Here is a 20,566-nt window from a genome sequence, read left to right as displayed (position 1 = left end):
CACCGGACAGCAGGCAGATCAGACAGATGCTTCCTCTTCCAAAGGCAATAAGCCTTGTGCCGGGGGGCAGGGCCAGGGCACAGGGCCAGGGCACAGGGCCAGGGCACAGGGCCAGACGGTGGGCTCCATCTGCCCAGGCTGTCCCTCCCCCGCCTAAGGTCCTGAGTCCCTGAGGTGCCTACTTCCAGGACTTGCTCACCTGCTATTAGGAGCCTCCCCCCTGCTCCCCTGCGCCTCCTCCCTATCCACACCTAAAGTATAAGAAGTGAAGTGAAACTGTGAAGCCCCCTTAGAGCAGAATCAGCTGTGAAAACATCCCTTGGCGTAACAGGCCACCTCAGAGGAGAGAACGCAGCCCTAGGAAAGGAAGTTTCCAGCCACTCTGATGTGGGGTGGGGAGGGTGCTGGAAGGTGAGAGCCGTGAAGGCCCCCGTAAGCAGCTGAAGAGACAGCCCTGGATGTGAGGGTAGCCGGACCCACCAGGAGGGGAGGAGGCTAGGAGAGGCCATGAAGGGGCCAGTGTGCTTTGGGAAGGGTCCAAATGCTCTGAAGAGAGGCCAGCAGGGAAGGAGAGTGGGGGCCAGGAGAACACCCACCAGCAAGCTCTCAAGCTGCAGCCCAGTGCCTCCCCAGTGCAGGCTGCTCCAGGCACCCTAATTTCTCCTCCTTCCTGCCCTTGCTAGACTGAAAGTCCTTTCTATGCACAGGCTCCGGATAGTCTCTCTTACTGGTCTTGCTTGGGGCAAAGGTCTCGCTTCTTGCCTGCTCACCTGGCCTGCTTAGTCCGGCCCCTCCCCTGAGCACTGTCTTATCTCCCGCCCGCCTTAGTCATCCACCCCACCCCTCCAGCAAAGCCGGAGTCACCAAATTACAAAGCTGTTCCCCAGCAAGCATGTGCCCAAGCAACGGCCTGCTACCCAAGAATCCCACAGGGGACGCACACGCCTAGTCATGGGGGCCTCAGAGACAACCCAGATCAACTCTGCCTGAGGGCTGGGGACACAGTGTTGGGCAGGGAGCGATCAGACCCAGTTTATCAGTCTCCCACCAGCCTTCAAACACCTTGAGGGGAGGGAAGTATCTGCATGTCGTAGCCCTTGGGCACGTAATCGGCATTTCACGAATGCCAGGCAAGCAGGGTAAGGTTTGGGCCAGTCTATCTGAGTAAGCTGGTGCCAGGTGGGTGGCAAGACCCCAGTCAATGGCAGTGACTCAAGGACTCCACAAAGGCTGGGTTACACGGTTACAGGGAGGGAAGGGAGGGAGGGAGAGAGAGAGAGAGAGACAGAGAACTCTACTGCAGAGGTCTGAGACACACACAGCTGGTACCCTCCCCCCCCCCGGCCCCCTGGCAATCACTGTAACCACACTGCACCAGGGAAAGGACCTGGGGGTGCCCCCTCCCAGGAGACCCTGCGATTAGCACCCGCCTCCAGGCAGGGAAGCCAGAGGTTTGGTGGATCCGCAGAAACCAGACCAGAGAGCTCCCACCCAAGTCCTATAGGCTGAGTGCAGGAACTCGGCCCCCTCACACTCTTCTGAGGAGGCGGCCTATCCATCAGTCAAGGGATACTGGCATGTCCCTCGGGGCTGAAAGATGTGTCACCTCCAGCCATCTGTGGGAGAGCAGGGCTAGCAAGAAGGGGAAATGTGGAAAGACGAACACTGGAGCGTGCACGGCTGAGAAGAAATCAAGTCTGGGGCTGGGGAGGGTTCCTGCAGCACACACACTGTTCTCCAGAGGCTGCTCCCCCAAGACCTCAGAGACGCTTGTCGCCCGCAGAGAAGCGTCTGTGACAACAGCAACTACTACCGGGGCGGACTTGCCGGCTCTTGCGGCCCAGAGAGCTACGAGCTGGGAGCCCGCGCGCACCTCCGGCCTCCGCAGCCTCTCGGCTGGGAAGGAGCAGGGCCCTGTCCCCAAACACCGAACTAGGCTGGTCCTCCCTCTTGCCTGGCAGGGACCCTCGGAAACGAGGGAAGCCCGGGAACGGTGTTGCCTCCAAAAGCTACGGGAAATCTTCGGCCGTGCAGAGCCCGCTTCGGGACTCGGCGGGACCAAGGGAAGGGAGCTGGGGCAACACTGGTCCCGGAGGGGCAGGCACGCTGGGAGCCGAGGTGGGACACGAGGACGCGGGATGTCCCAAGGGAAGCGTCCGGGCAAACGAGCCTCTTTCCCGGCCAACTGGGTCCCCCTAAAAACACTTTCTGAAACGGCGCCGAGGAGAGAATTGGCCTCGTCTCCCCGCGCCCCAGGGCTAGTGCTGCCCAACCTCGCACCTGGGCGCCGGCAGAGGGTCGGAGGGGGAGGCGGGGGGGCGACTTCCCCGCTCTGGCCCAGCAAGCCGGGGGCAGGTAACCCGACCTCCCCGGCCAGGGCCGACAGGGCGGACCCTGCCGGGGCGGGCGAAGTTCCGCGCTCCGGCAACTTCCCCGGTGGCGGGGCCGCGGGCCGGGCCAGGTGCGTGTCGCCGGAGCCCCGCGACCCCGAGCCTCCCGGCCGCCGCTTACCTGGCCCCCGGGGACCGGCGGGGTGCGCATCCCCAGTCCGGCCGCGGGTCGGTGTGCTGCCGAAGGGCGAGAAGTGGGCGGGCGCGGGTCGGCGGGGCCGACGGGGATGCGGCCGGCCGAGCGGAGGGCGCAGAAACAGTCCGGTCCGAGCCGCGGCTGCTTGCCGGGTTCGGCACCAGTTGAAGGCGCCGGCCCCGCCCCCACCCGCGCTCGTTGCCGGGAGACCCGCGTGGGCCGAAGGGCTCTTTGTATCAAAGCTGCCGTGACATCACAAGGCGCCCGGGCTCAGGGTTCGAAGGGGCGGGGCCTCGCGCTGGGGGCGGGGCTAGAGGAGGAGGAAATGCGGCCAGGGAATCCGAGCCGCGGGGGGCGGGGCCCAGGTAACCCCGCCCCCTAAGGTAGGGGCAGGTGGCTGGGGCGGCGCCGACCATTGGCCGCGTGGCCGCGGGGCGGGCCCAGGCCACTGCACTCCTCACCGGGCCCCAGGGGACGCTCCGGAGGTGGAGCTCGCGAGGGTCCCTGTCGAGCCCGCGCAGCAAGGTTACTGCTGCAGGGATTTGGGCGGCCGGGACCTTGGGATTACGGGAGACGAAGTTTGTAAATTCAAGCGCCTCTCGGGCGGGCGCTGTGGCCGCCGCTGCCTGTTCCAGGCTACTCTGTTTGCTGTCCGCGCTTCCTGGTTCACATCTGCGGACGCGAACGAAGACCTGCCAACAGCCCGCCACCACCAGCAGCCTGAGTCTGGTGACTCCTAAATTGATTCTCATCCTGAATCCCACCTACAACTTTCCCAATCTTTTCGTGTAAAGTCAAAACTGTCTTTATAACCAGTACGGGAATACAAAGAACCAAGCGGCAACAAGAACTAAAAAACAAAAGAAGGAACGGACTCCTTCTGTTGGATCCAAGTACATATAATTTAAGTCCAAAATGTGCCCCCTCATAACTCTTCATTATGCTCCGGATTAAAAGAAGGAAAACTGTAAACCGGCAAATTTTGCAAGTGTGGTTTCCCTTTGACTTGACGTTGTATTGTGTAGCTGGGGGAGGGTGGGGAGCGGATTTATCTTCCTAATTGTCTGGTTCAGGCCCGTATGAAGCCACCTTTGCTGTCCTTGAGTCCTCACTGACCAACAAGGTGGCATTTTGGTATGGGCAGGACCCTTTCGTACAACTCCAATTCTCTCTCTCTCTCTCTCTCTCTCACACACACACACACACACACACAGCTTTTCAGCCCCCTTGTCTGGCTCTCTGCTCTCAACTTCCTTCTCCCCAGTATCTCCCTTGCAAATAAATTCCCAGCTACCTTTCTGTTTACCAGGGCCTGTCTCTGAGGCAAAGCATCCCACTGGGGTTCCCAGACCTGCTGGGGACTCTCCAAAAAGGACAGTATTAGTCAGAGGGGGGCCTCCTGGCAAGGGCTACATGTGGGGGCGAGGCTGGGGTAGTGTGGGTGAGGTGGAAACGCCATCACAGCTGGCCCTCTCCTCCCTGCTTATGCCCTGCAGTTCAGAGATCTATGTGCGGAGGCCACAGGCTGTTTCTCACCCTAGTTTGTGTCCACCCCCACAGTCCCTAAACACGCAGGAGCACTGTGGTGTACCAGAAAGAGCACTGGCTTTGGAATCGGACAGACCTGGGTTTGAATCCTATTTGCCAGCTGTCAGTCTTAGGACAAGTCATATAACATCTCAGACTCAGTGTCTTCATCTGTAAAATGGGAATGGCACAGTCCACCTCATGGGTTGTTTTGCACCCTGGCCCGGTGGGTACACTTGATCTTAGGCATTCATCAAAGGTGTGGTATGTGAATGAGCCCATGCACCCTGGGCCTGCTCTTTCTGCCTTCCCAGCTCCAACCTGAGGCCTTAGCTCAGCTGCCTTAGGTGAGGTTTTAGGGTGGGGCTGAATTCAGGGTTTCTATCTCGGCTTCCCCTTTACCCTTCCGCGTCTCATGTTGCCCCTAAGCAGTGTGGGGCTCCAGAAAGCAGGTCACTTGACAGGGTCACGCAGAACTGGGGAAGAGAAGCAGAAACTTAAGGTGATCATTGGCTTTCTCCCAGAGAAGGTCAGTGGAGAGTCAGACCTGGCTTCCCTACCCCCACCAGGGGGGAGCGTGATGGACACGGTCCAGAGCTCCATGGATGGGGGCTGCTAGTGGTCCCTCTTTATTTTTCCCCAAACTGGTGGGGTGGGGAGCATCTCCAGGTATTTGTCCTGAAAAGTAGCATGACAGAGAGGAGTGTCACAAGACATTAGCATCGGACACACTGAGTTGAAGCCTGCCAGTTCTACAATTTGCCGTGGGGAAGTCATGTAATGTTTCAGAGCCTCAGTTTTCCAACTTTATAAAATGGAAACAAGACCTTTCCTCTTCCAGTTGTGAGGTGTAAATGGAATGATAAAAGAAGTGCCTAGGGGACTTCCCTGGTGGTCCAGTGGTTAAGACTCCGCGCTGCCAGTGTAGCCGGCGTGGGTTCGATCCCTGGTCAGGGAACTAAGATCCACATACCGCGCAGCCAAAAACAAAACAAAAAACAAAACAAAAACAAAAGTAGTTATTATAATGCCTCCTGAGCTGCAAGCACTCAATAAATACCAGCCGCTAGTTACTCCCAGTGGCATGAATGAGCCCCAGTCTGACCCAGTGATTAGGTGCAAGAGCTCTGGAGCCAGAACTGAGGGTCATTTCTTGGCTTTACCACATTGTAGCCGGATGACTCCAGACAGGTTTAATTCCCAGTGTCTCAGTTTCCTCATCTATCTGGGAGATAATAGTGGTACATATTTTAGGATTGGTGTGAAGATGAAGATAATCAGGACCCATAAAATACTTAGAACAGGGCCTGGCTCATAGCAGGTGCTCAATAAACAGTAGCCATTATCAATTACCATATGGCAAGAAGCTGGCGAGGAACTAGGGGGAGGATTAGAACCTCAGGAGGATTAGAATTCTCAGGAGAACTGAGGCCATTGACTTTCTGGAGAGGCCCTGTCATCTTCCATAGTATTCAGGGAAGCAGTGATAGTTTTGGGGCGGGCGGGAGGGGGTGTGGGGAACTACTGTTTCTGAAATGGAATGTGGGAACTAAGGGCTCCAGCCCAGACTAGGGCACATGGAGAACTCAGTGTCATCTGATCAAGAGGGGCCTGAGACACAGTTATTAAGCAATATAGTTCTGTCTCTGAGACAGTCCCACCTACGAGGCTGGGACAAGGAGGGTCTTGAGGTAGCTACTCTGGTCCCTTAGCATAGCTGTGTTTTAGATGTCATAGACTCTAACCATGTTAAGCTAGGAAGACTCTCTGGGTAAGTATCAAAAGTACTTGTCCCCCATTCTATGAATGGTAAGACAGTGGCTCGGAGAAGGCTGGGAATTTGTCCAATGCCACACAGTGAGATACCAGATAAGCAAGGACTGAAACTCAGGCTCCTGACTGCCAGTGCCGGACCCTCTCCTTCCTACTGATGGGGTCAGACAGGCTGGGGGTGGGGAGGGGCAGGGAGGTTACTCCCTCACAGTGCTTGCCCGGTGCTGTGAGTCTCCTAAGGGGTCTGACTTGTCTTATCAAGAGAAAGAACAATCTCATTAAAATCAGAAACCCAGGACTTCCCTGGTGGTCCAGTGGGTAGGACTGCGCTCTCCCAATGCAGGGGGCCTGGGTTCGAGCCCTGGTCGGGGAACTAGATCCCGCATGCCGCAACTAAGACCTGGCACAGCCAAAATAAAGGAATATTTTAAAAATAAATAAAGGCTTTAAAAAAAAAATCAGAAACCCTCTCCCAGAGAATGTATCCAAGAGTAATTTTTAGACTGCAAGTCCCTCTGATTAATTCTTTTTATGTCAGGAAACTGATTCTGCCATTGTTGATACCAGAATACTCCCATGACGCTGAATGCCAAAGCCAGAGAAAAGCCAACAGAACACTGACAAGCAGGCGTTAACGATCCTCCAGAAACTTACGGGGGCGGAAAACACATGGTCATCTGGGTGATCCAGGTGAGGGAAGAGATCAGTAAATTCTCTCTGTACCCCGGCTATCTACCTATGTCTACTTTCCTTCTGCTGTCACCACGCAGGAGTTAGCTCAACATCAGAGGGTGTAAAGAGGCAACGTTTTGCACATGTTTGGGGCCATATGGAAGGCCAGGCTAAGCATAAAGGGCATCACTGTAACAGGAAAGAGCTCTCTGAGCTTTACCCAGTGTTGACATTAGCCAAACAACGACTCCCAGTCGTTCCCAATCTGCCGCTTGCAACAAACAGAGCCCTTCCACTCCAGCAGGGGCCTGTCCAGGGGGTCTGCACTGTGTAGGGAAGAGGAGGCATCTGGGACCATTCCTTCCTCTGGAAAGCTGCGGTTTGGACAGCACATTACTTCCCATCCTACAGCACACGCTCTCCCAGGAGCAGATATTGGACCAGGTGTGAGCCCCAGAAACATGAGCCCCCTTCCACTGGCAAACACCTCGGGGCTGGTGGCTGTCCTTCGGCCAGGATGCCTTCAGCAGTCTGCCCTGGGGACTGGGGTCCTGCGTGATGTCTGGCTGGACATGGAGCAGACGGGGCAGGACCAGGTCTTACTGACTCTAGAACTGGGCTGAGTGTTCAGAAAGGCTGAGCTCTATTTTTGTCAACCTGTGCAGACGTAAACAATGGGTTTTCTTACTCACACAAACCCAATAAGAGGGGAAAATGGTGAGAGAACCTCGTTTCCTCTGACTCATCCAATCATCTAAGAGGAGATGGTGGCAGGTGAGGAGGAAATGGAACAAGGTCTTCTTTGACTTGCATCAGGAGAGGACAAGGAGGGAAAACTTCCCTTTCCTGTACTCTCGGTAACATCAGGTGACTGCAGACCCTTGAGAGCATAAACAAGTCTCCTCTGTTTCAAATGCCTCCCCCCACCCTCCCTACCACCTCCCAGACCTGGCAGCCCACATCGCTGATTTTAGGAGTGAACAGTGAAGCCACAGTTCCAAAACTGCACTGCACACTAGCCTCACTTGGGGAGCGTAAAAAAGTCAACGCCCAGGTCACACCAAGAGCAAATGAATCCAAGTGGCTGGGGTGGAAGCCAGGCGTTAGCCGTTTTTGGTTTTTGTTGTTGTTTTTTTGGCCGTGCCACGTGGCATGTGGGATCTTGGTTCCCCGACCAGGGATCGAACGTGCACCCCCTGCAGTGGAAGCGTGGAGTCTTAACCACTGGACTGCCAGGGAAGTTCCCCCCCACCCCACCCCCCCAGCCCCCCACCCGCCACCAGCCGTTTTTAAAGATTCCCAGGTGACTGCAATGCCGCAAAGTTTGGGAACAATTGAATACTTTGCCAAAGGCTTGCTGACTACATCAGGAGTTGGAGCGATCGCAGGGCAAGGCATCGCTCATTAATTCATTCATTCCGTCATTCATTCACACATATTTAATCACGATCTTCTATGGGTCAGACCCAGCTGGAGATATAGCTGTAATCAATAGTCAGTTCTTGTGGCCCTTGCTTTCTAGTGGGGGAAGTCAGACAATGAACAAATAAATGAATGGATGATGTCCATGACACGTGCTATGAAGGAAAACGAAGCAGGACAGAAAGACTTTGGGGGCAGGGGATTATTTTCACCCTGGATTTAGGCACCAATTTTTGCTTTGGAAAGAGCAGCTGAGCCCTTGCCTGCTGTCCTGGACTTTACCCTGCTGTCTGGCTAAAACAGCTTTCCCTTGACAATCAGTCCTCAAGGTCCTGCCTTCCACCCCTCACAGGGCACCCTGCTTACCTCTTTCCCTTAAGCTATTTCTTTAGGTGGAGCCTGGCATCCTCGGCGCACAATGGTCTCCACTCCTTCTCCCCCTTTGTCAGCAGTAATATCAGACACAGGGCCTGTGCGAGGGCAGTGATCCACTAAGGATCATTTATGTGCAACCCACAGATGGATTTTAGGCTTATGAGTTGAGTTAGAGGTCGTGTGGAACCCCAAACTCAGAGTCCGAGGCCCTGGATTTGAGGCTTGGCTCTGCCACTTATAGGCAAAGGGCAAGTCACTTTAGCTCACCAAGCCTCGCTTTCCTCTTCAGTCAAATGGAGAGAGTACAACTTTGTAAGGCTGGGCTGTGCATTAAAAGAAGGTCAAAAACTTTTGGAAAGTGTTTTGCAAATAAGGGAACTCTTTAGAAATTAATATCATCTAGGCCGATATAGACATGAAATCACAGCACATTAAAGCTGGAAGGGATCCCATTTTACAAATGGAAAACTGACGCCTGGAGAGAAGAAATGACTTACAGTCACAAAGCTTACTAATGGCAGAAGGGTCCACACTGACCCCAGAAAGGGGTGGTGGTTGAGAGTAGACTGGGGATGCTGTTTGAGTATCAAACATTTTGCCTCCTCTGTCCATTAGGCAAACTCCTATTCATCCTTCAAAACCCCACTCAGGTGTGAACTGCCATGTGAAGTCTTCCCCTCTCCTTCATTGAGAGTAAATGACTCCTTGGCTTCATGATTTCCATGCCTCAAACATAAATTATGCTGCTGTGAGGAACACAATGTATGTCGGGATTGGCCTCCTGTCAGGCTCCCTACTGTACTGTATGCAATTCCACGTATACAATGGAATATTACTCAGCCATAAAAAGGAACAAAATTGGGTCACTTGTAGAGACGTGGTTGGACCTAGAGACTGTCTCATACAGAGTGAAGTAAGTCAGAAAGAGAAAAACAAATATTGTATATTAACTCATATATGTGGAATCTAGAAAAATGGTACAGATGAACCGGTTTGCAAGGCAGAAATAGAGACACAGATGTAGAGGACAAACGTATGGACACCAAGGGGGGAAAGCGGGGCGGGGGTGGTGGTGGTAGTGGGATGAATTGGGAGAGTGGGGTTGACATGTATACACTAATATGTACAAAATGGATAACTAATAAGAATCTGCTGTATAAAAAAAATAATAAAAGAAAATTTAAAAGAAAAGAAATATTGGGCTTCCCTGGTGGCGCAGTGGTTGAGAGTCCGCCTGCCGATGCAGGGGACATGGGTTCGTGCCCCGGTCTGGGAAGATCCCACGTGCCGCGGAGCGGCTGGACCCGTGAGCCATGGCCGCTGAGCCTGCGTGTCCGGAGCCTGTGCTCCGCAACGGGAGAGGCCACAGCAGTGAGAGGCCCGCGTACCACACACACACACACACAAAGAAATATTTATTGCTTCCAAAAATGTATTTTGTGGAGCCCCCATCCTACTGTGAAAGCAAAAATGGGCTCTGTGGTCGAATCCGCAGGCGGAACTCTTGGTTCCCCCTTGGAGACGTCACAGAGCACTTGAGCAGGAGAGAGACCTTCCTCGCTTTGTTTGAACCTGGGGTTTTCTCAAGGCTGTCCAGCTTTGGACAGGATCTCTTCTTCTCATTTAACTTCTAACAACAAGAGGACTCGGTGTTGTAAGGAACACACTTGGGAAAACAATGCACCAGGCTCCCAACATACACTCACACTCACACACACACAACAACAACATGATGTTATTACCTTCATTTTAAAGATATGAATAGCAAACACCTACAGGACGCTTACTGTGCATGAGGTTCTGTTCTAAGGGCTTCACATGACATTAACTCATTTAACTTTCACAACAAGCCTATGAGGCAGGTATTATCCCCATTTTACAGATGGGGAAACTAAGGCTCAAAGAGGTTACTCAAAGACATAAAGCCAGTAAGTGGAGAGCCAGCCTTCAGACCCAGGGAGCTGATCCCAGAGACTGATGCAGCAAAGAAAGGGCGGCTCAGATTTGTAAAATAACTTCCCCAAAGCAACCACAGTGGAACCAAGGCCATGCACTCATGCATTCACTCGTTTATTCAAACAACGTTCACTGAGCGGAAACCACAGGCCAGCCACCTGGAAATATAAGAAGGGGATGCAGAGCGCCGCCCTCCCCCCTCCCCCCAGCACCACTGGACACCCAGGGCTGTGCGCTAAGAGGGGTGAGGGTGCCCTGCCAGGCACCGGCACATGTGCACACATGCGTGTGCTGGGTGTGTGAGTCATCAGAGAGGCCCCGCACTTGAGATGCTGGGGTCTAAACGCTGCCTCGGCTGCTGTGACAGCTGTGTCCCTGAGTGGCAGTTTCTGAATACAAAGGCTCAGGGAGGGTTGTGGGATTCTGCACCAGCTCTTTCCACTCCCCACAGGAGTGCGGAGGCTGTTTCAAATGAGCCCCGAACACAAGCCCAGGCTCCTTTCTCGGTTTTACAGCTTGGCAGCCAGGCTGCACTCTCTGTTGGGTCACTGCGACCCTGCCCAGAGCCCATCTGGGCCGTAGCCTGCCCACCGCCTGCCCTCATCTGTTCTCTGGCAGGGTGGGGCCCCGAGGCCCTCTGAGCCCCCTCTCCGTGGTCACGGCCCCTCTTCACAGTCCTGTGAGCTCTCCCTGCATCTCTGTTCTCAGCCGGCACTTAGGACCTGCACCAGGGACGCTCCAGGGTGGAGGTCATTAATCTCGGGAATTTAGCCGGCTCCTGAGAGGAGACAAACTCAGAAAAGGCTGGGAGTGGATGCACACAACCTTACATCTTTTTTAAGGTCGGAAGGACATATCCTGAAGGGCCTGTAATTCTACTTGGAAATCACAGTCCCCCACAATTTTCTCCTACATTATCTGGAGATTAAAAAAACACCCCAAACCCACAACAAACAAGCCACCCCATAAATGAGAAAAGTAGGGCTGTGGGCTCTTCACGATGACAGCCCATGAGTGAAGGGGGCTGGGCAGGGCCAGGCTGCCCCTGAATAAACTGGCGGGTTGGGCTCATCTGGAGGCTGGAGCTGGCCTCCCTCTCAGGCACACACACCTCGTTTGTGCCTTCCCTCCCGGGGCCGGGCTCGGCAACGGGAAACCAAAGGCCCTGGCCCCAGGACACTGAGTCAGTGTTTCTCCCACTTAGGGGAAAACCGCAACCTGGCAGGGCTCAGTGGCTGCAGCCAGATGGATTGAAGGAGCCGCTGTGTTCAGGTACAGACACTGGTGAGGCCGAGCCCAGAGGAGGCCAGCGCAGGGGAGGGAGGGGCTGCCCTGAGAAAGAAACCTTTCTTCCAGGCCGGGCCCCCTGCTGTCTCACTGGACCACAAGGCCACATTCATGGCCGGGAAGTGCTCGAGCGCCCGGCCAGCCAGGCTCAAGCTTCAGCTCTGCTTCCCATAGCTGGCGTTCAAGTCAATTCCTGCCAGCCTCTGATCACAACATTTTTGTCAACCAATCAATACATAACTTTGTTTTATGCGTGTTTGTTTAAAGACACACGTTCTTAGATGTTGTTGATTCATTACCGTTGAACTCACAGCCGAAAGCATTATAATTCATGCTTAAACAAAGCTTCCCTAACACGTATTTTCTCCATAAGGTACATCATAGCCTCCCTGCGCTTGGGAACACTAGACGGTACTTCAGTACTACATCTGGGAGTCATTTTAAACAGCGAAACCCACCCCCCAAAAAACACCCACAAAAATGCAAAAACATGGCACGAAAAAGACTGTTAAAGGGACACTTGTTTACAGAATGAGCTAAAAAGTAGAGTCACATCTTGTTCGACCTCAGTCGGGCGACTCAAATTTTCATCCCTGAGCATGTCTGCAAATGAGCACGAAAACACTGTGAGTATTAATTTGGGGGTTACAAATACATTTTAGCAAGTAAGCAAAGTTGCAAATATGGAATCTGCAGAAAATGAGGATCAACTGTATCTGTGTTACAGGGTGACTGAGGGACAGGGTGGGAGCTGAGTGTTAAATGAAATAACTCGTGAAGAACACTTACAGATGTAGGCCAGTGGCACAGTAGACCATGCATCTGACGGCGATTCACAAAAATACTTAGCACCGGGATAGCTCCATACCTATCTGTATTGCCGCTACCTCTATTACCTGCTGACCGGGTAACGGACACCTTTGCTGTTCCTTGTGCTTTCTCCAGCTAGGGAAGCCCAGAGCCCAGGCTTTTTAAGTTAGTTTCCGGCTGGGTTTGAATCACACCTTTGCCGTTTGCTAGTTGGGAGCCGTCAGGCTAAGTCGGTTCTCCTCCTTTCCATCCAGCACTGCCTCCCCACTGCTCACACGCAACTGACACTGTGCTTAATAGAAGCGACCGGAAGAGACCCGCCTCCTGTCCCCTCCACACGTCTGCACACCCACCTGTGCAGGTGCCTTAACTGCCTTCTGACCGCTGCAGTATGTGGTTCCCAGATGGACCCTGTTCCTCAGATCCTGGGCGCCGCCCCCTTGAAGGTTCTCTGTCCCTGCGGCCACCTCACGCCCAGCCGCTCTGCATCACCAATGTCCCTTTCTCCACTAGTTCATCTCCATACCAGATTATGCCCTGGCTTTGAAAATCCCTCCCTAAACCCCACAGGGTGTAAATAAATCAACCAGGGCCACGTGGGTCCTCACCTCACTGCAGCACTTGACCCAGTGGACCTGGCCCCTTCACTTTTCCAGCCTGGCTTCTAGGACGCCGGCCCTCCTGGTCTCTTCCCCAAGGAGTGATTTCTCTTTTTCCTAGGGCTCCCAAAGGTTTATGTCCAGCCTGGACCTCTCCTCCGAGGTCCCAACTATTGTATCCAATCGTCCGTGGAGGAAGTTTACCGAGGAGGGAGTTAGGGATCAACGCAGCAAGGGAAGCAGGACGGGGCAGAGGGAGAGGCGGACAGCAATGCGGTTGTTAATGAGGTCTCAGACGACCCCACAGCTGCTCTGGCGCTGGGATGGCCCTTCAGAGCTGTCCCCCCAAAAAGGCAAGGGGACGAAACCCTCGCATCCCCACATGGACCAGTCGTGGGATGCAGGATGCCCCCAGGAAGGGTCTGTAATCTTGGGCCTTGGCCACAGCCTGGGGAGGGCCTGCTGCGGCCGGCGCTCCCGGCAGATGGGAGAATGAGGGAGGGGCTCTGACCTAAAGGGGATCTGGACGCACATCACTGCATGTGAACGTCTTCAACTCACCCTCCAGTGGGCATCTCGAGTCACATGTCCACAACCAACTGCTGAATTTCCCTCCGAACCCGGTGCCTCCCTCAACCCCCCTCCCCATGCTGCAGCCCAGCTCAGCACAGGGCACCAGCATCCACCCAGGAGCCCAGGTGAGAACCGCAGGCTGGTCCTTCAAGACTCCTTCCTCCCCCCAACATCAGCCAAGCTCACTTCCTCTCACCACCCAACCCGCCTGCCTGTCAGCGTCCTTGGCCAAGCTGCCACCACCTCTTCCCTGGACGAACGCACAGCCACCTTACTGGCCACCTTGATGCCAGCGCGGTCTTGACACCCGCCCCCCTCCGCCCACCCCGGGGATCTCTTTAAAACACCAAGTAGGTCTTGTCACTTCCCAAGGGAAAACCTTCACCTGGCCTCCACGACACCCAGGATAAACCCTATACTCCCCCACCCCGTCCCGCCCGGCCCCTTCCTCTCAGGCGCCTCTGCCCCACCTTCCAGTCCCCCCCCCCCCCCCCCCCCCCGTCTCCATTGCCTGCCACGGCGGCCTTCTTGCCGGCTCTCAAATCAACCAAGCTCTTTCCTGCCTCAGGACCTTTACACTTCTCTGCTTTTGGCCCCACCCCCAGCTTCACCCGCCTCCATCCCTTATGTCTCTAGTCCCCTCTAGAGATGACCACCCCCCCCACCACTCCCTCCCCTTCACTCTCTGTAATTTCTTCGAAGCACTTCTCTCTTTTATAAAAATATGTATTTATTTAGGCTGTGCCGGGTCCTAGCCGCGGCACGCAGGCTTCCCAGCTGCGGCATGCGAACTCCGTTGCAGCATGCATGCGGTGTCTAGTTCCCCGACCAGGGATCGAACCCGGGCCCCCTGCATTGGGAGCGCGAAGTCCTACCCACTGGACCGCCAGGGAAGTCCCCTCAAGGCACTTCTCTTTGTCTGCATTTACATTACTGACAATTTTCCTGGGTATGGTCTTGCCTTCTCCCCTTAGAATAAAGCTCTTGGAGGCAGGGACCAGGTGGATCTCCAGTGCCCCCCACGCAGCTTGGAATGAGTGCCTGGCTGAGCCCTGTCAGGAAACGGGACCCATCCGGGGTGGGTGGGAGGCCTGGAGGTGGAGACGGTGGGGTGCACACAGTGGAGGTGTCAGGGAAGCTCTTGGGACGATTAGCAGGACTCGGCCTTCAAAGCCCAGCCTGGTGCAGCCAGTCCCCTGTGCTTGCCCTCCGCCCTCCAGGGCAGAATCCGCTGCCCCCTCCTGGGGTACAGCTGGAGCACGCATCGCTGTGGGTCTCTACATCCTCATAGGCTGAGCTCCTCCAGGAGGGACGGGGCTGTCTCTCCACCAGCCTGCCCCAGGGCAGCTCCCAGCCAAGGTCCGGGGACTCGAGCTCCGGTGAGTGGACTTCTTCCTGCTTGTGACTCAGCGTGTGAGGGCTTAAGCCAAGGAGCCCCACCACCTGGCACGGCCAACTGCTTTCGGACACAAGTCTGGACCCAGCCAGCAGGGCGCACTGCCTGCCGTCTCAGGTGCCAGGCGAGGGGCCGGCCAGCTGGACGGTAACCGGGTGGCAACTCTCATCTTCACACCTGGCACTGAGAGCTCGGTCGCTGCTTCTGTCGCCCAGACCTCAGCTCGGTCCGTCAGCTCCCCGGCTCCTGTCAGAGCCCGCTCAGGGCAGGACTAGGACACGGCTGCCTCTCTCCTCTCCAACAGACCTGACTGTGGGTCCCAAATCCACCACTTCCCAGCTGGGCGACCTCAGTCCCATTAGCTGTAAAATGGGAATAAAATTGTATCTGTCTCGTGCGGTAAGGTCTCTAAGGCGCTTGCTTCCCACGACCTCAATATGAGTGTGCTTGTCATTACTACCCTGGCATTGAGTTTCGTGCACAAATACTACAACCCTGGACACTTTTTAAAAAGTCTCGTCTCCCACAGACATACTTTTGTCACACATAATTTTAACACATTTGCTTCAGCTTTTAACGCGGGCTAATAGAAATATGACACGTTTCTGTATTTAAAAACAATAATGTTGGTTACAAAAATAGTATTTCCAGACTTCCCTGGTGGCGCAGTGGTTAAGAATCAGCCTGCCAATGCAGGGGACATGGGTTCGAGCCCTGGTCTGGGAAGATCCCACATGCCGCAGAGCAACTAAGCCAGTGCATCACAACTACTGAGCCTGTGCTCTAGAGCCTGCGAGCCACAACTACTGAGCCCGTGTGCCGCAACTACTGAAGCCTGTGAGCCTAGAGCCCGTGCTCCGCAACAAGAGAAGCCACTGCAATGAGAAGTCCACGCACTGCAAAGAAGAGTAGCCTCTGCTCGCCGCAACTAGAGAAAGCCCGTGAGAAGCAATGAAGACCCAACACAGCCAAATATAAATAAATAAATTTATAAAAAAAATAAAATAAAATAATATTTCCATAGAAAACTCCATCTACTGTGTGGCCCATTGTCTCCTCAGTCATGACCCTCTCCATAAACTCCTGTCAGGTTCAGGGATGAGTCTTCACAAGCTCATCTGACACTCTGAGTCTTAGTGTTCACATCTGAGAAATGGAGATAAAAGCACCTACCCCAAGATTGCTAAGAGGGTCTCTCAATAACAGGTTTCTAGCACCTAGCAGAGTGGGTGGCACATTGTAGGTGCTTAAGGAATGTTGGCCCCATCCTGCCCCGCGCCTGCCTACCTGCTTCCCTCCATTGGATCATGGGCGCTATGTTTCCTATCCCCCCTTCTGCCACGCCTGTCAAACCCAGGAAGAAGCTTATTCCCCTGCTGTGGTTTTCTGGGCCCAATACTTGGGCTCCTCCTGCTTCCCTACTTGTCTTTTGAACTCTGATCTCTGTCTTATGGTTTGAGTGCATCTTGTACCTCACGCTGTGAGCCCCTCCAGGCCTCCAAGGTAACAAGTGAAAGAGCATCAATGGCCCCTGCAGGAATAAGTGCACCAAGTGGGTAGACCAGAAAGCCAGGACAGGGCTGGCGTCTATGGCCATGGGAGCTGGGCCTGCAGAGCTACACTCACGATGCAGGTGCCTGAGGACACCAGGAGCGCTTTCCAAGTCTGGGAGACTGACTGCTCTTGGAGTCTGATACCCCAGGGAGGTCACAGCCACTTTGGAAGTAGTGTGACCTCTGAGAACGCCTTGAGGTCCCATGAGCCTACAAGGGCATCTGTGCGTTTGTGTCAGCCATGTGGTGTAGCTGAGAGAGCAGGAAGGCAGTTGGGTGGAGGTTTGAATCCCAGCTCTACCACTGAGTACATACATCAGCTCAGGTAAGACCACCTCTCCCACCTGGTCTCCATTCTCTCATCTCAGAGTTGTCTAGGGGATCAAACAAGATAACATTTGTTTAGCTTCTAGCTGGACCTGGTCACTGTGCCAGACTGCCTTCATGATGGACATGCTGAAATTAAAGTAATAAGAATCCTTTCCTTCGTTTAATGTATCAAGAAAGGCCTTTCCTTATATCCCAAGTCAAATGATTTCATTTTTCTCTCCCCTAGAGATCACCTAGCACATCTTCACCTTCTCACACCATCACCATTCCATTTGGAATTGCGTATTTGTGTAATTAACTGATGGCCTGATTACCCCTCCCAGACTGAAAGCGCCAGGAGGGACCATTTGACCCCAGACCTCAACACGGACCCGGCCCATCGTGTGCACTAACTATTAGGTGAGCTAGTGAATGAACACATCTGCCAGCACCGAGCATGGTGCCGCAAGCATAACACTGTACACACCTAATGTTCACGACAACCCTGAGAGGTGATAAGACTAAAAGTTAACACTTATGAGGGGGACTTCCCTGGTGGTCCCGTGGTAAAGAATCCACCTTCCAGTGCAGGGAATGTGGGTTTGATCCCTGGCTGGGGAACGAAGATCCCACATGCCATGGGGCAACTAAGCCTGTGTGCCACAACTATTGAGCTCGTGCACCTCAACGAGAGAGCCTGTGTGCCGCAAACTACAGAGCCCATGCGCCCTGGAGCCCGTGCGCCACAACTAGAGAGAAACCTGCTTGCTGCAACAAAGAGCCCGCATGCCGCAATGAAAGAGCCCGCGTGCCGCAACTAAGACCCGATGCAGATCAAAATAAATAAATTAATTAAAGAAAAAAAATCAAAAAAACACTTACGAGGGCCTTACTCTGGGCCAGGCACTGTTCTAGGAGTTCCACACATATTAGTTCATTTGATCCTTCATAGTCCTACCAGGTAGATGTGTACACGTGAAGCTGATGAAACAAACGTCTAGGACACTTATGTGCTCCGGAGGGGCCCTGCCAGTGTGTTCAGATGGTCATGTGCTTTGTAAAGTGTGCAAAAGGAAGCTACAACAAGATCCTTCACCTTAAGGATGACTCCACACATTGTAAGAGCTTCAGGCCCCACAAAATCTGGATGTTCCAGAGCAGAGGCACTACTCTTCCCATTTCACAGATGAGAAAACTGAGGTTCAAAACAATTAAGTGACCTGCCCAAGGACATTCAGAGCCAGGATTTGGATGCAGGCCTGCCTGCCTGCCTCTCAAGCCCTTCCACTCTGCTGCAGGCCTCTCGAGTCTAGGAAACGGAGCCCTGGACCGTGGTGACATGTGTCTGCCCAAGGGCAGCTTCGCAGCTGTGGGTTCTGAGCGGAGGGAGGAAGGGACGGAAGGAAGGAGGGAAACAGAAGCTCTGATCAGAAGGGTCCCAAGTCCAGAGCCCAGAGCCCTGAGCCCCAGCACTTGGCGGCAGAATCCTTGTTAATCCTACCATCTCCTTCTCTACCCACCCCCTTGTGACCCAAATCTACTGTTTGCTTTTGCAACTCCTGAAAGCACTGAGAGCAAACTGCAATGAACCAGCCCAGCTCACCCCAAATAAACCTGCTCTCTGTCCCCTTCCCCTTCCTGGGCCCCTCCATCCACACGGCAGGGCCCAGCCCGTCTCTAATGCCAGGCTAAGGCAAACAAGAGCTGGCACATTCTGCCCTCGAGGGCAGGCCTCCCCTGGCTGTTTTGCAAAGGGCCGGTTTCAGCTGCCCGGGCATTCAGTTACCTTCATTAGAATGGGCCCTGAGAGCTGGCCGGGCACTGACCGCTCGGGCAGATTCTATCACAGCAGGGATGAAAGAAGAGAAAAAGAGTGGTAATGGAGCTGCCTCTCCCCTGGCCACTGAGAGGGAGAGGGGTGGGTGGTGGAAAGAGGGGGGCCCAGTGCCTGCCAGGCCCGAGGCCAGGCCCTCCAAAGGCTTGAATGGCCTTGCTCAGTTCCTGAGTCCTCAGGGCAACCAGAGAGGTACTGCAGAGCCATTTCTGAAGGTGGGCACCAGCCGGATGCTGGGCCAAACTTCCCAATTCCAGCAGAAACACTCAGACGAGAACCGTCAGAGAAAGACGGAGGGTGGCAGTGGGGAAGGGGAACGCTGGTAAGAAACCACTTTCCCAACACCAGAAAGCTCGAGGAAGAGGCTCTTTTAAGGACACCTGGACTTTACTTTCTTTCCCAGACAAGGAAGTGGCACAAGGACCAGGAAAACATTCTCTTAGACCAAAATGCAGAGGTTTTAAGTGAAATTTCTTCCACCAGAAGTTGAAAGTAAGCTCTGAGTACAGATGGGCATTGCCGTAACCAAAACGGAGCTTTCGAGACTGAGGGTGGTCGTGTCCCCAGAAGCCTGTGTCCCCGTGAGGGACTTCTGGGACAGAGGTGGCTCTGTACGGCCATTTGGTTTCCAGAGACTCTGCGTTCCTGGCTAAAGGAATTGATAATCTATCCTAACCCAGAGTGTGAGTGAGCAGTTGGAAGCATGGGGAACGGTCCTTCCTGGCCAATCCGTGATCCACCAGCAGAGCTGCAGCTAGCAGGCAGGGCTGGGAAGGCTGTAGGCTCCCAGGCAGGGACTATGTGGGACAAGGGTTGAAGCCCAACCAGTCTTGCTGCTTGGCGGCTGTGCGACCTTAGGACAGTCTCTTAACCTCTCAGCATAATTTTCTCAGCCTGTAAACTGTGCATAATCATAGTGGACATGTCTGTAGACCTTACTATGTGCCAGATACTAATGAAGCACTTCATCTGTATTAACGCATCGAACCCTCACAGCACCTCAGGAAGGAAGCCTGGCTTCCCCAACCTACAGGTGAGGAAACAAAGGCACCAGCTGGTGAAGAAACAGGTCGAGGACCCAAAACTTGTAGATGCGGGATTCGATCCCAGGCTGCCTGGGTCCAGGGTGCATGTGCTTATCCATGACAGGATCCTGCCTATGTCCCCTTCACCTGGGACCTACTGGTGTCAGGTGTGCCTCATAAGTGATGCTTTCAGTGAAAGAAGATGAGTCAGGGGCTGGGATTTTTTTAATTTTATTTTTTTATTTTTTTTGTGGTACGCGGGCCTCTCACTGTTGTGGCCTCTCCCGCTGCGGAGCACAGGCTCCGGACGCGCAGGCTCAGCGGCCATGGCTCACGGGTCCAGCCGCTCCACGGCATGTGGGATCTTCCCGGACTGGGGCACGAACCCGTGTCCCCTGCATCGGCAGGCGTACTCCCAACCGCTGTGCCACCAGGGAAGCCCCAGGGGCTGGGATTTTGATGCAGGACAGGCGCAGAGCACAGGGCTGGGGCTTTCGGCCCAATGGGGAGAGTCCCCAGCAATGTTTCCAAACTTTGGTCAGATGACCTTGCTGAGGGTGCAGATCCCTGGGTCCACCCCAGCTCCTGAGTCAGGCACCAGGGCCCAGGGATCTGCATTTCACGTGGAAACACTGGCTGAGGGGTGAGGTCTCTGGAGAACTACCCTTAATTCCTCCCTGGCTGCAGCGGTCATAGGTGGCAGGGGAAAGACCTCAGACCCCAGAGTCAGGAGGACCATGTTCCAGCCTGGCCCCAACTCACTACTGGGGAAGTCCAGGACCCTGTGTGGTCTGTTTCCCCATCTGCTGTGAGATGAAACGCTGTGAGATGAAAGCATCGCACCAGACGATCTCCATGGGCTCTGCCCTCTGAAATGCTGCAGTTCTGAGCCTACGGGGCCCTGGCTGAGAAGATCCAAACTCGCCCAC

General features: G+C 54.3%; 1 protein-coding gene across 3 annotated transcripts in view; it reads right to left on the bottom strand.

The window, feature by feature from the left end:
- Positions 1 to 20,566, bottom strand: part of RAB11FIP4 (RAB11 family interacting protein 4) — a 115,340-nt gene that overhangs the window by 37,161 nt on the left and 57,613 nt on the right. The window contains exon 1 of one of the 3 annotated variants that reach the window (XM_067715474.1): positions 2,512 to 2,666. The exons of the other annotated variants lie outside the window; for them this stretch is intronic. Within the exon in view, the coding sequence (XP_067571575.1) occupies positions 2,512 to 2,541 (30 nt within the window). The 5' untranslated portion in view covers positions 2,542 to 2,666. Of the gene's footprint in view, positions 1 to 2,511; positions 2,667 to 20,566 lie in introns of those variants that run through there. 3 annotated transcript variants of the gene reach the window in all.

This window comes from Pseudorca crassidens, chromosome 19 (assembly GCF_039906515.1).
Source record: "Pseudorca crassidens isolate mPseCra1 chromosome 19, mPseCra1.hap1, whole genome shotgun sequence".
Lineage (NCBI taxonomy): Eukaryota > Metazoa > Chordata > Mammalia > Artiodactyla > Delphinidae > Pseudorca > Pseudorca crassidens.
The sequence above is the reverse complement of the archived record's forward strand: the minus strand, read 5'-3'. Positions and strand labels throughout refer to the sequence as shown.